The following is a 13,837-nucleotide window of genomic DNA, read 5'->3' on the forward strand; positions in this document are numbered from 1 at the left end:
CACAGCTGGGCTGCTCATGGCAGAACTGAGTCCCTTTCTGGATTGTAGCACTCAGTAATTAATCACTCACTGAGTCATCATCAAGCAGGAAGCAGCTTCCTGACACTTGGACTGCCCCTCGCCCTCCTCTGCCATAGCAGACATCACTGATGGATCTCTCGATCCAACCCGCAGTGCCTGGAGCAGCCCTGGAGCCTCTGCCATACACAGCCCTGGGCCGTCCTAACAATTTCCTAAACTTGGTGGGCGGGCTGAGACTCATTTGCCATGAGGCAGCTGTGGAAATCAAGCCAATGGGCCTCTGCTAAGCACCTACTATGTGCTAGCTTGTGCTGGACTACTGAGTATGCATGAAGGGAAGATGGATACAGCCTTTGTTATGAAGGAATACAGAAGGCTGTGCCCTCTGCCCCCCCAGAACCCATGAGAGATGGTGCTGAGGACACATGGACTCAGGGCCAGCACGGCTGGGGCACACGGGCATCCAGGCTGGAGTAGGGGAGTCTGTAACAACTCCAGAGGCAATAAGGAGCCACTGAAGGCCTTCTGAGCAGGTGAAAGGCCCACCCAGATCTGTTTTCAAAGCCCACCCTGAGCAGGTGAAAGGCCCACCCAGATCTGCTTTCAAAGCCCACCCTGAGGACGGTGCTGAGTGTGTACTACATAGAGACTGGAGGCAGATAGAGAAGATAGAGTACTGGAGGCATTTTTACAACTTGCCTTCGTTAAGGGAACGAGGGTTGAAATGGTGACACTCTCCCACTATCACCAACAATTAAGACCTGGGATGGCAAAGGGATTTTGGACTTTAAACCAACTCTGATTGGTTGTGACTGCCCAGAGGTTATTGGAAAGGATCCAGAGGGAGACTGCATCTGGACACAAAGGGAAAGGGTGCGTGATCTATTAGTGATGACTGCCAACAGCACAGGCTAGGGGGCATAGATGTGGGTGCACATATGAGGGAGTAAGGGTTGAAAGGTGTGTGACCTACTTGTGATGTCTGCTGTGAGCACAGGCTAGGGGGGCAGATATGGGTGCAGATAGCTGCTCTTCTGCAAGATTAAGTTCAGCTGCTTAGAAACAGCTCTGGAGTTGTGTGTCAATCTATGCTCTGTGGACCTGAACAAGAAGGACGTCGCAAACGCTGGTGTCTGTGGCTGCTGGGGCTGAGCCATGTTTCTCTCCATGGCCCCATGACCCTCACCTCCTGGGCATTCGAGGTGGAGACCTCCGTGATGCCTGCGATCTGGATGCTGCCACGAGAATCTTCCCTCAGGTCCAGAAACCCTGAGGACGGGTTCAGAAGGTCCCGGATCACTTCGTTATAAATCTGGGGTGGAACAGAAGAGCTGAGGACAGAGCAGCTTGGTGCAAAAAATAAGTACAGGGACTTATATGTCACTGGGGCTTTGAGCCTCCAGAGAAACCTCAGATCCCCTGAAACTGGAGGCTTGCCACAAGGCCAGCTGGCCTCTGGGGTTAACACATAGTGCTGAGACTTTACATGCACAGTTTCATTTAGTCTGGTACGATCACGCTCATTTTGTAGATAAGCAAACGGAGGCAGCTGGCAGGCTCACCTCAAGGTAAGACATGGACACGCTGTAGTCCACGTTGTCGCTGGTCTCCTCAATGGCCTGGAAGAGGTCGGTGAGGGTCTGCAGGTAGATGCCAGGCTCTGCATCCATGCCCAGCATGGTGTAGGTCTTCCCAGCACCTGTGGGAGGAGCAGGGAGGCCCCGGGGCGGGGTGACGCCTGAGGTATGCTCAGACGCCAAGCTAGAAACACTTGCCATTAGGAAACAAGTATTCCTCAAAAAATTAAAGATGGAGTTATCATATGGCCCAGCAATCCCAACCCTGGGTATATACCCAAGATACCTGAAAGCAGGGATTCAACAGGCACTTACACACCAATGTTCACTGCAGCACTATTCACAATAGCCAAAAGGTGGGCACAACCCAAGTGTCCATCAACAGATGAATGGGTAAACAAAATGCGGTCTATCCATGCAATGTACGTATACAGCCATAAAAAAGGAATGAAGTTCTGATACATGCTACAAGGAAGAACCTTGAAGACATGATGCTGAGTGAAATAAACCAAACACAAAAGGACAAATATTGTATGATCCCACTTACATGATGTATCTAGAACAAAGAGATGCATAGCGACAAAAGTATATTAGAGATTACCAGAAGCTGGGGAGAAGGGGAATGGGAAGTTACTGCTGAAGGCACAGTGAGTTTCTCTTTGGGGTGATGAATAACATTTAGAAATGGATACTGGTGATGGTTGCACAACATGGTGAATATGATTAATGTCACTAACTTTGCTAAAATGGCAAATTTCATGTTATATATATTTTACCATAATTTTTTTCTTAAAGTAAGGCAAAGGTGGAGCACCGGGGAGCATTTATAGGGCAATGAAACTATTCTGCAGGACGCTATCATGGACATATGACACTACGCATTTATCAAAACTCATAGGACAAGGAGTGAACCCTCATGTAAACTACGGACTTTAGTTAATAATAATCTACCAATACTGGTTCACCAATTATAACAAATACTCCAAAGGAATGCAAAATGTTAATAATAAGAGAAACCATGTGCTGGGGACAGAGGAGGAATATGGGAACTCTTTGTCCAGCTTGTGCAATTCCTCTGTAAACCTAAAACTGCTCTAAAAATAAAGTCTATTAAAAAACAGACAGGTAAACTCAGGTGGCAGCTGTTCACACCAGCCACCTTTGTTATGTAAACAGGCCACGGATGCTCTGTTCACACCTGCCACCTTTGTTGTGCAAACAGTCCCCTGGCTGCTCTGACGCTGTTGTTTTCCATTTGGGGAACAAGGAAACTTTTACACAGTCTGATGACTACTCTATGGATGAAATCCTGGGCTTAGGGAGAAAAAAGGAAAAATAAAATGCAAAAATGCAGATATGAGAGTAGGGCAGCTGTGAGAGATTTTTGTTCTTTCTCCAAATTTCCTTTAAGAAATATTTGTGTTGTTTTTATCAGAGAATAAACATATGCAAGGACCACACTGCTCTTCTCCTTGGTCAGAGCCTGGCTCATAGTAGGTGCTCACTAAAGCTAGCTGAATGAATCAATAAATGAAACAGACAAGCTATGATTGTGGACCACTCATTTCTCAGGGCCTCAGTTTCCCCATCTGTACAATGATGGTGTTATGCTGGACCTGCCTGACTGTGACACTCTGACATGCTACTTTCCATGGATGGGATAGCTGGCTGAGCCCAACTGTAATTGCAGAGAAAGAATTCCTGGATTCTCACCGCAGCAAAGTACAGACTAGGGTGGATCCCAGGTCCCTGCCCACCAGCTGTATGTCCTTGGGGAAGTCACTTTACCTCTCCCAGGCTCACTTTTCTCATCTGTGAAAAGGAATCGTGTTACCTCCCTTCGGGGCTGCTGAAAGGATGACAGGAGACAATAGAGATGAGACCAACACAGACCAGCATGGCGTGAGCAAACAGCAGGTGCTGTGCGCCTTAGGATGAGTCCGCTGTCACCCACCCACTCTCGGAGGTGGCCCATTTACTCCTGGGGACACTGCCCTTGGTGTACCTGAGGGGCCATAGGCAAACACTGTTGCGTTGTATCCAGAAATGACACCTTCCACCAAGTGCTGGGTGGTAGCACAATATACATCTTCCTGCAGATAGACAGAGGGACAGACAGTCAGGTGTACAGCCCAACCTGAGTCAAGCGATGGATGGTGGGAGAGGACAAGGGTATGGTGTCTGCAAATGTCCTTTTCCCCCTGGACAGGTACAGGGGACACAGGTAAGAGAGGGATGTCTAGAAATAGCTTAGACATTGGCTAGTCTTGGGCTGGCATGCTGTGAGGAAGCCCACGCCACGTGGAGATGCCCAGTCTTGTAGCTGTGTGACCTTGGGCAGGTTGCCTCAGCGGTGCCAAGCCTCACTGCATGCATTTGTGGAATGGGAAGGGCAGTGCCAACCACACAGGGTGGTTGTGAGGGAGGACTGAGCAAGAATGTATGTGACAGCTCCTGCCACAAGGCCTGAGACATATTAGGTACTACACAGATGTGAGTTCTTTCCAGGGCTTCTTCAAGAATTGAGAGGGATCAAGAAGAATGTAGAGGACTGGGAGGTAACAACAGGGTTTGGAAATCTGTGTCCTTTGTAGGGGACAAAACTAGGACTAGGAGGTGAAAATTTCAGGCCAGCAGAATTTGCTATAAAGCAGCAATATATAGCAATGAGTATGCGTGTGACAGTGAGCTCCTTGTTCACAGAAGCATTCAAAGCAAAAAAGGCTTGACCAACACATCCAGGGCTGGGGAATGAGAGTCCCCACTTCCACTGCATCTATGGGCCCTAGTGGTTACCTCTTTTAACTTTCCCAGTATCCCTGGCTAGTTACATAGCTCAGAGGGTGTAGAGACAGCATTGGAGGCCCAGTTGGACAGACTCTGAAGCCAGTGCTCTCAGCACAATGCTGCCCTGCTTCCTCTAGCTTTGGACTTGCACAGTGTGGGACTGAATCCTGGTTTTGCAACTCTAAAGCCGTGTGACCTCAGGCAAGTTACTACCCTCCTGAAGCCTCAGTTTCCTCACCTGTAAAATAGGGACCATATGATCACATATTTTATAGGGTTACTGTGAAGATGGTAAGACAGTGCATGCCAAGTGCTTGAGCAGAGTCCCTGGCATGCAGTAGCTGCTCAATAAATGCTAATGATCTTCTGTTTTTAATGCCATGAAAATGTGGCTACATTGGAGGCTGGGGAAAAAAGAGGTCTTCGGAACTGCTACGGCTGAGCAAACCTATTCTGGTTTGTGATTATGGCTCAGCCCTGAATCCAGGGGGAATTTCCTAGTACTGACAGGGGCCACAGTGTTCTAAGCAGGTCCATTCAGCACATGCAGCCTCCTTCCTGAAATGCCATTCAGGTGAATTCAGCTGCCAGAGTCCACTGGACAGACGTGAGAGGACTAGGGGAGCAGTGAAGAAAAAGGTGGGTAGCTGAAAGATGGCCACAGATTCTTTGCTACTCTTCCCACCGGGATGCTGAGTCTAAGTCCCCTCCCCTTCAACCTGGGCCAGTCTGAGTGACTTGCTTGACCAGTAAAGCACAGCAGAAGCAAAGCCAGGTCAGGTCTGGGACAAGCCTGAAGAGTCCACTTCGCTCTCTTGGAGCTCTGAGCCAAGTCCGACTTCCCTGAGGCCATGTTGCAAGGAAGCCAAGCTACCTGGAGAGGTGGGTCCAGCACCAGTAGAACTCCAAAATAAAGACAGAATAAACTGAGAGCCAAGTAGGTGGACCAGTGCAGCCTTCAGCTGACATTTGACTGCAATTGCCGGAGAGGCTGCCCAACTGATCGTCATTAAGCAACATGAGCGATAAGAATACATTGTTGTTCTAATCCACTATGCTTTGTGGCGATTTGTTTTGCAGAAACAGGTAACTAGAAGAGAACTGCACACAACTGGGGGCCTGTGGTTTCTGGGGGTTGAAGGTTTGGTGGACTGTGCAAGGGGAGTCCCTGGCTCTTCACAGTGGGACAGAACATCATCTGAGTGCAGGGGCTGGCATGAGCATGGAGCCCTGCGTCCTTCACTGGGCTTTGCCCTGAAGCTAAACATCCCCACATGTCATTGTCCTGGACTTCCCGCTTCAGGAGATGTAGCTTCAAACCCCATTCCACCCGACACCACTGTGAAGTGGAGCAGCAAGGCCTCGTCTCCCAGATGACAGGTTAGACAGCGTTGCCCTTAGTCAAAGGTATGATGACATGAGGGACTAGAAACAGTGGGAACAACACTGGGTCCAAATGCAGCCCTGGCCCTCACTGCATGACCTCCCCAAGCCTCAGGCTCTTCATCTGTCAAATGGGGGTGATAACACCTCCACCAGGAGCCCCTCCACTCCCTCTCACGCTGGCTTATTCCTGCGTCAGGCCTCAGTTTAATGCCCCATCCCCGTGAAGGCCTTCCCTCACCGCCTGTGCCTTGAGATTCCCTGCAACAGCACCTATAACAATGTGCACTTCCGAGATTGTTTCTCTGCTTGCCCACTGTCTGTTTCCCTTGCTCGAGAATAAGCCCCTTCAGGTAGGGACTATGTTCCTCCCACATGGTGGTCATGGTGCCACTTTGTTGAATGAATGCATGAACAAAGGAGAGCATGTGTAAAGCCCCAGCCGGCCCAGCTCCTGGTGGCCACCACATCCATGGAAGGTGCCTACTGCTGCTATCCACTTGGATGACCCAAGGCTCAGGCCTGGGTCTTCTGCCCCACAACACATTTGTGAGACTTGGATAAGACCACCCAGCCACCAGGTCTCCCCGAAGGAGGCTCCAGGGTTCTGTAAATACACCCATGGCTGGCCTGGCCCAACAGGGGGACAGTGGGGTCAGGGAGGGGTGGGGAAGGCACCTGGGATGCGTGCTGGTCAAAAACTGTGTCAAATATGAAAGTCTTCTCCCGGGACCGGTGGGTGCGCAGCATGTCCTCGGGGTCCTCACTGGGGTCCATGAGCACCACCATCTTGGAGTAAAGAGTAAGAGGGGTCAGCATGGGAGACCCCTGTCCAGGTCAGCACCCCTCCAAGGACCCACTCTGCCTGGCATCTCCTTCAGCAACCCCTGGAGACTGGAAGCCTCTATGCTCAAGCCGGGAGGGATCTTGGTGGGCTCTGTACCCACTCTCTCTTTTCCAAGGGTACGACTGAAAACGCCCAGGCCTTGTTCCACATTGCAACCGGACACCGCACACACTTGCTCCCAATAACCACCACCAGCATCCCTGTTAATAACCAGGCACACTTGGGTTCTGTGGACTTCTGAACAACCCCTCCTAGCAACCACACAGCAGCATCAGCAGCCCTGCCTCACACCTTCCAGTTACAAGGTCTTTGACAACTGTCATGGACTGAATTATGTCCCCCAAAAAATGTGTGTATTTATTTGGCTGGGCTATGATTCCTGGTATTGTGTGATTTTCCTGTATGTTGTAAATCCTGTCTCTATGATGTTAATGAGGGGGGATGGCTGGCAGTTGTGTTAGTAAGGCAGGACTCAGTCTACAAGATTGGATTGTGTCCTGAGTCAATCTCTTGAGATATAAGGGAGAAGAGAGCAGAGAGACAGGGGGACCTCATACCACCAAGAAAGCAGTGCCAGGAGCAGAGCGCATCCTTTGGACCTGGGGTCCCTGCCCGGAGAAGCTCCTCGATCGGGGGAACACTGATAAGAAGGCCGAAAGAGAGAGAAAGCCTTCCCCTGGAGCTAATGCCCTGAATTTGGACTTTTAGCCTACTTTACTGTGAGGAGATAAACTTATCTTTGTTAAAGCCATCCACTTGTGGTATTTCTGTTATAGCAGCCCTAGATGCCTAAGACAACAAGCTAGCAGAATGGGATGGGAAGGGGCTTTGTAAGCTGTAAAGTACTAAGCTAACCATGCATGCCATACGCTCTCCTCATGTGGCCCGACCTTGCCCCTTGCGCAGGGGGTCGAGCCAGAAAAAGAAAGGGGAGGGGGAGGGGAAGGGTGTCCATGTACACGTAGAGAACAAAAGGACCCACCCATGCTCAAAGAGTTAAACACAGAATTACCATATGACCCTGCAATCCCACACCTAGGTACAGTGAAACCTGTGAGAGCCATAACTTGATGGGACTGCCTTGTTGTTCCAGGTCTCACAAGTTCTCCACCTTTGACAGGGTGAGTCTTACTACTTTTGTATGGCTCTCTATTAGTAGAAACTATTTGTTATCTTTCTCTGACACAAGTTCCAACTTTTGCAGGTTTTATTGTATATCCCCCAAACAGGGACTCAGACAGATACGTGTACACCAGTGTTCATAGCAGCACTATTCACAATAGGCAGAAGGTAGAAACAACCCAAGTGTCCATCAACAGATGATGGATAAACACAATGTGGTCCATCCAGCAATGGAATATTACTCTGCCATGAAGAGAAATGAAGTTCTGGTACATGCCACAACATGGGTAAGCCTTAAAAACACGATGCCAAGTGAAATAAGCCAGACACAAAAGAGCAAATACTATATGATTCCACCTACATGAAATATCTAGAGTAAGTAAATGCATAGGGACCAAAGCAGATTATTGGTTACCAGGGACTGGGGGAGGGAGGAGAGAGGGGAAGTGATTGCTTAGGGTCAGTGAGATTCTGTTCATGGAGGCAGGATAATTGGGAAACAGATAGTGATGATGGTTGAATAACATGATGAATGTAATCAGTGTCACTGAATTGTACATGTAAAAGATGCTGAACTGGCAAATGTTTTTATACACTTTTACCACAATAAAAATAAAGGACCCACCCTACCCTCTAGCCTGCTTTCTCCAAGCACCTCGGTAGCCTCCGGGGTGTCTCTTAGCTCCTGTAAAAACGTAATTATGAAGGAAAGTGTATTAGGGTCTCTGGGGAAAGGGGAGTTCAAAGGCACCCTTCCCAGGGGCAGTGGGAAGGGAGGGGCAGGGCAATTAGAGACCAGCCAGGCCCTGACTGTTTACTCTGGTGAGGGTGGTGGGGGAGTTGGGGCTCACCGTGCCCCTCCAGGCCTGCTGGGGCACCAGGGGATCACGGGGTTTTAGGGGCAGCACCACTGAGAGAGTCAAGAGCCCTGCCAGCCGGCCACCCCTGCAGACCCCTTCCATGGCTCACAGCTTTGGAAACTGGGTCCCGGGAGATGAGGCTGCCCAGGGGCCTGGGGGAGTAAGGGGCAGAGTTGGGACCAGGCCCCCGGGCCAAACCTGGCTTCTGGCCAGCACTTTTTCCATGATGTAAGAAAACACTTCTTTCCTTCATGCTTATCCTCTCCTTCCCAAGATGGAGAGGATCAAAGGATGGGATGGTTTAGGGCAACCCCCCTCCCACATAGTCCATGTGGATGTGTGCTCGAGGGGCAACTGGGCTGCAGGAATGAATCGGACAGGTCTTTGGCCAGTGGGCTCCCAGCCTAGCACTGGGAGAGTAAGCCTGGCAGTTACAAATCAGGCTTCAGAGCCCCTCAGCCTGGTTTCAAATCCCAGCTTTCCTGCTCACCAGTCCAGAGGCCTTGGACAATCTCCCCAACTCTCTGAGCCTCAGTGTTCTCAAGTGTAAAATGGGGGTGCTTGTAGAACCCACACACTAAGGCAGCTGGGAGGGAGTAACGAGATACAGAGCTCAGTGTTCAGTGTCCACAAAATGTCAGCTGATTGGATCTTTGACCAGAAAAAAAATTTTTTTTCTTTTCTTATAAAGAACACTATTTAAAAAGAATTTAAGAAAAATCAGCAAAAGCTGAGTAAATCTGTAGATTAAATAATTTTATATCAACTTCCTGATTTTTAATTTTTTTGTGGTGAAAATATACGTAATAAAACATACACCGTTTCAACAATTTCCACAAGTACGATTCGGTGACTTTGATTGCAATCTTCAAGTTGTACCACCTTTCTCAACAACCTTTTCCAAACTATTTCACCCATTAATACAAACTCACTGCCTCCCTAAGCTTCTCATCTATCCTTCTGAGTTGTGTTGTCAATTTGATCCCATATAGTTCTTTAAAAGAGTATACTGTTTAATGCGTCCCTGATTTTGATCACTGTACTGAGGTCATATGAGGGAGGATGTTGTTGTTTTTAAGAAAGACACAGGAAGATGTTGAGGTGTAGTGGGCATCGTGGCCACAACTGACTCTCACCTGGTTCAGAAAGAGTAGCACATGTATACAGGGAGCAAGAAGGATAAAGCAAATGAGGGGAATGTCAACCATTGGGGAATGTGGGTGGAGGGGATATGGGAGCTTCCTGTACTATTCTTGCAACTTTTCAATGAGTCTAAACTGACATCAAAATAACAAGTGAAAAGAAAACGGGAACTGTGCCTGTTGTTCGGAGCACAGCAAGGCAACCTTGGGAGCCAGGCCCTAGGGGGGCTCTAGAATGGTTCTGAGTCAGCCCCTGCCCACATGCCCAGAAGGGGAGACCACATGCGGATGCAGACACGACCAGGGGAAGGGAAGGAATGGTGGTTAGAGAGGGTTGGAAGGGCACCTGCACCCCAAGTCCCCACTTGGTTTTGAAGCACTCCTCTGCTAGGCACACTTCCCGCTCCCAGTACCCCTCAAGACTTCAAAAGTGCCCAGTGCATAACAAAGTTTATTAAGAAAATGTTCTACATCCCACTTTGGTGAGTGGCGTCTGGGGTCTTAAAAGCCAGCAAGTGGCCATCTAAGATGCATCAATTGGTCCCAACCCACCTGGACCAAAGGAGAACGAAGAACACCAAAGACACAAGGAAAATATTAGCCCATGAGACAGAAAGGGCCACATAAACCAGAGATTCCATCAGCCTGAGACCAGAAGAACTAGATGGTGCCCGGCTACCACCAATGACTGCCCTGACAGGGAACACAACAGAGTCCCTTACGGAGCAGTAGAAAAGTGGGGTGCAGAACTCAAATTCTAGTAAAAACACCAGACTTAATGGTCTGACTAAGACTGGAGGGACCCCAGAAAGCATGGCCCCAGGACTCTCCATTAGCCCAGAAAAACCATTCCCAGAGCCAACTCTTCAGACAAAGATTAGACTGGACTATGGGACATAAAATGATACTCATGAAGAGAGTGCTTCTTAGCTCAGGTAGATACATGAGACTAAATGGGTAGCTCCTGTCCAGAGGCGAGATGAGAAGGTAAACAGGGGCAGAGATGGTTGAATGGACACGGGAAATCCGGGGTGGAAAGGAGGAGTGTGCTGTCACATTAAAGGGAGAGCAGCTACGGTCACATACTAATGTGTATATAAATTTTTGTATAAGAAACTGACTTGAACTGTAAACTTTCACCTGAAGCACAATTTTAAAAAAAGTACAATTCAAAAAAAAAAAAGTGCCCAGTGCTGGGATTTCTGAAGTTCCAGGTTGCTAGAACAATGTTCTGTTCTTAGATATCCAGTTTTCTGCCCTTGTTTTGTGGTTCAATTCCCTCCAACCCAAGCCCTTCCCCAATGAAATCCAGGAGTGGCCTTTTTCCTGGAAGTCACAAAGTCCCCAAAGCCAGGGAACATGGGGGAAATGCTCACTCTGAAGAGAAAGGCAGCCTGAACTTAAGGAACAACTGGGCAGCCTCTGCCACCAGACTGTTGCTATTCTAGATACTTCTTGAGCTGCTGGATGCCTGAAGACCAAACTCCAAGTAGGTCCCAAATGACTGGACCCCAGGAGAGATGTCCACAGAGCTGCCTATGACGGGGACCCAATGGTCACCTACACGTGATGACTGTTTTCGGGTGTGAGAGGTTACCTCCTAGCTGTGTGGCCAGGCAAACAGCAGGAGACAAGACAAAAGAGGGTCATTCTGATCCACTGTGTGAGGGCAGCTAAAGCCTCCTGTTAACAGATACTGCAAAAAGGCACCAGGTAAACCAGGAAACTCCCAGGGAGGTCAGTCAGCCCACAATGGACAAAGTGCCCAAGGCTCTGGAGATTACTCATACTATTTTGAGTTACCATCGATTCCAGCAAAAATATTATTTGCCTTATAAGTCATTTTAAAAGGGTACTCCCTTCTTCTTGTAACTCCAGTTATTTTTTTATCAGTAACACATGCACATAGAGCTGAATAGTGATTCAGTGTTAGAATTCTCACCTTCCACAAGGGAGACCCAGGTTCGATTCCTGGCCAATGCACCTTATGTACAGCCACCACCCGTCTGGCAGTGGAGGCTTGTGTGTTGCTACGATGCTGAACAGGTTTCAGCGGGGCTTCCAGACTAAGATAGGCTAGGAAGAAAGGCGATCTACTTCCAAAAACATCAGCCAGTGAAAACCCTACGGATCACAACAGTCCGGTTCCGTTGTGCACAGGGTCACCACGAGTCAGGGGCCAACTAGACAGCAGCCAAAAACACATGCACACAGTATAAACAGCCAAGACTTCTGCAAAGCTTGCTATGAAACAGCAGTCCCTGCCCCTCCCCCCGCTTTCTCCTCCTCCAACTCCTTTAGCAGATTCTTCGGGTTTCATCGCCATGCCCCCAAAGAGCATGCACACGATTGTGTGCTGCAGTTTTCATTTGCGAGGTCTCTGCTCTCATCCTCAGCCGCCCCGGGTGGGCACAGCATGAGTTGCGTTTCCACATTAAGACTAGCTAAACTCAGAGGAAGAGGGAGAGTTGGGAATAGGAATGGGAAATGGAATGCGTGTCCAATTGTCTCCATGAACAACTGCCTCCTTTGCCATGAGACTTCCCAGAGCCAAGGTGGCTGGATGAACCCTTGAAACTATTGCCCTGAGACAATCTTTAAACCTTAAACCAAAAATATCCCCTGATGTGTTCTTAAAACCAAACAATGGTTTAGCATAACTAGTAAAGAATGCCTGGCCTTGAGCATTAAGCTCTTTTAAGATCTAGCTATCTGGGATCAAACTGACAACAGCAATTCAAAAAGTTAGATAGGAAGCTTAGGGGACAGTGAGTTTATGTTACTGGGAGAGGAAAAATTCAGAAAAGGAAGGTGAGAACAGTTGCACAAATGGAAGAATGGAATCGATGCCTCCTGGATTCCTTGCCTGTAAGTGCACTTATTCCTCAGAGCCACGTCTCTTTTCTCACGAAAGCTACCTTTCTAATAACCAATGGAAGACCCAATTCACTTGGCATTTTGTTCTACTCGAAACTTGGCATTTATTTTAGCTCATGAGTACATTAGAGACAAAACTCTCTAAACTACTGACAGCTCAGCTTCTGAACCTGTTTCCAAGATGTGGAAATCCTCGGCAATGTGTGGCATGCTGGGCTCCCTACCTGCTGGGCAGCAGGGCCACCTGGGCCCTTTCCAAAACTGCAGCTTTCTAGAGCAGGCTACGCACACTGCTCACCCTCCTCCAAACCCTCTCCTGCTTCAGGGCTGTGCACCAGCTCTTCCTTCAGTCTAGATCCCGCCTGACTTCCCCCATTTCCTTTGTCTTATCAGAGGCCTTCCCGGACACCCCTTTCTCTGCCTGCTTTTCCCCCATGGTACTTAACTCCCTCTATCTGTTCATTGTCCCCCCACCCCATAGAGAGTGAGCTTGATGGGGGCTGGCCTGGTCTGTCACATTCACTGCTTGAACTGAGAATCTGGATCAGTGCCCGTCACCTAAAAGCACTAATATTTATTGAATGCCTGAATAAATGAATGAACGGATGGAGTAATACGGGTAACACATGCAGCAGGGCATGTCTCTGTTATACAGAAAGTAATGTTAGGCCTGGGAACAATCCGGCAGCCTCAGAGACACTGGGATGGGATGCGCCCCCAACCCCCCGTGCCTCCAGCAGCCTCACCTGATCTCCTACTTTGTGAGCAATAATGGTGGCTCCTTCCTCCAGCTCTGCATCATTGAGAGGGCGGATTCGAAGGGCTACCTATGGGTGGGACACCACAGCTGTTGTGTTCCAAGGGACTCCACCAAGGAGCAGTCCCCAGCCAAACTGTCCCTCATCCTCCTCCTGACAGCTTCTCACTCTTGGTGAAGTAGTGAAGGGCACTGAGCTGGGCTCACCGTAAGGCTCTGAGGATAACTCCAGGATTACAATTACCCTCGTTGGACAGATAGGGGGACTGACGAACAGAGAAGAGTAGTAACTTGCCTGAGGCCACACAGCTGCCCTCTTACAGCCATGGGAGCCAACAGCAGAAGGGCCTGAGCGGAGCCCCAGCCCTCCTGAAGGCAGTGGGCATCCACTCATGTCCTAGGTGTGGACTTCAGGAGCTCAGCTCTTCATGCCTTCTCTGCCTCCCCAATTCTAAGGGGACGCT

General features: G+C 49.1%; 1 protein-coding gene across 1 annotated transcript in view; it reads right to left on the bottom strand.

The window, feature by feature from the left end:
• Nucleotides 1-13,837, bottom strand: part of LOC101353339 (kinesin-like protein KIF19) — a 54,359-nt gene that overhangs the window by 39,640 nt on the left and 882 nt on the right. Inside the window, exons 2-6 of the mRNA XM_004385963.2 lie at nucleotides 13,363-13,443; nucleotides 6,447-6,557; nucleotides 3,604-3,691; nucleotides 1,584-1,720; nucleotides 1,208-1,333 (exon numbers count right to left, since the gene is read on the bottom strand). Coding sequence (XP_004386020.2) covers nucleotides 1,208-1,333; nucleotides 1,584-1,720; nucleotides 3,604-3,691; nucleotides 6,447-6,557; nucleotides 13,363-13,443 — 543 coding nt within the window. The remainder of the gene's footprint in view (nucleotides 1-1,207; nucleotides 1,334-1,583; nucleotides 1,721-3,603; nucleotides 3,692-6,446; nucleotides 6,558-13,362; nucleotides 13,444-13,837) is intronic.

The sequence above is a fragment of the Trichechus manatus genome, unplaced genomic scaffold (genome assembly GCF_000243295.1).
Source record: "Trichechus manatus latirostris isolate Lorelei unplaced genomic scaffold, TriManLat1.0 scaffold00151, whole genome shotgun sequence".
NCBI lineage: Eukaryota > Metazoa > Chordata > Mammalia > Sirenia > Trichechidae > Trichechus > Trichechus manatus.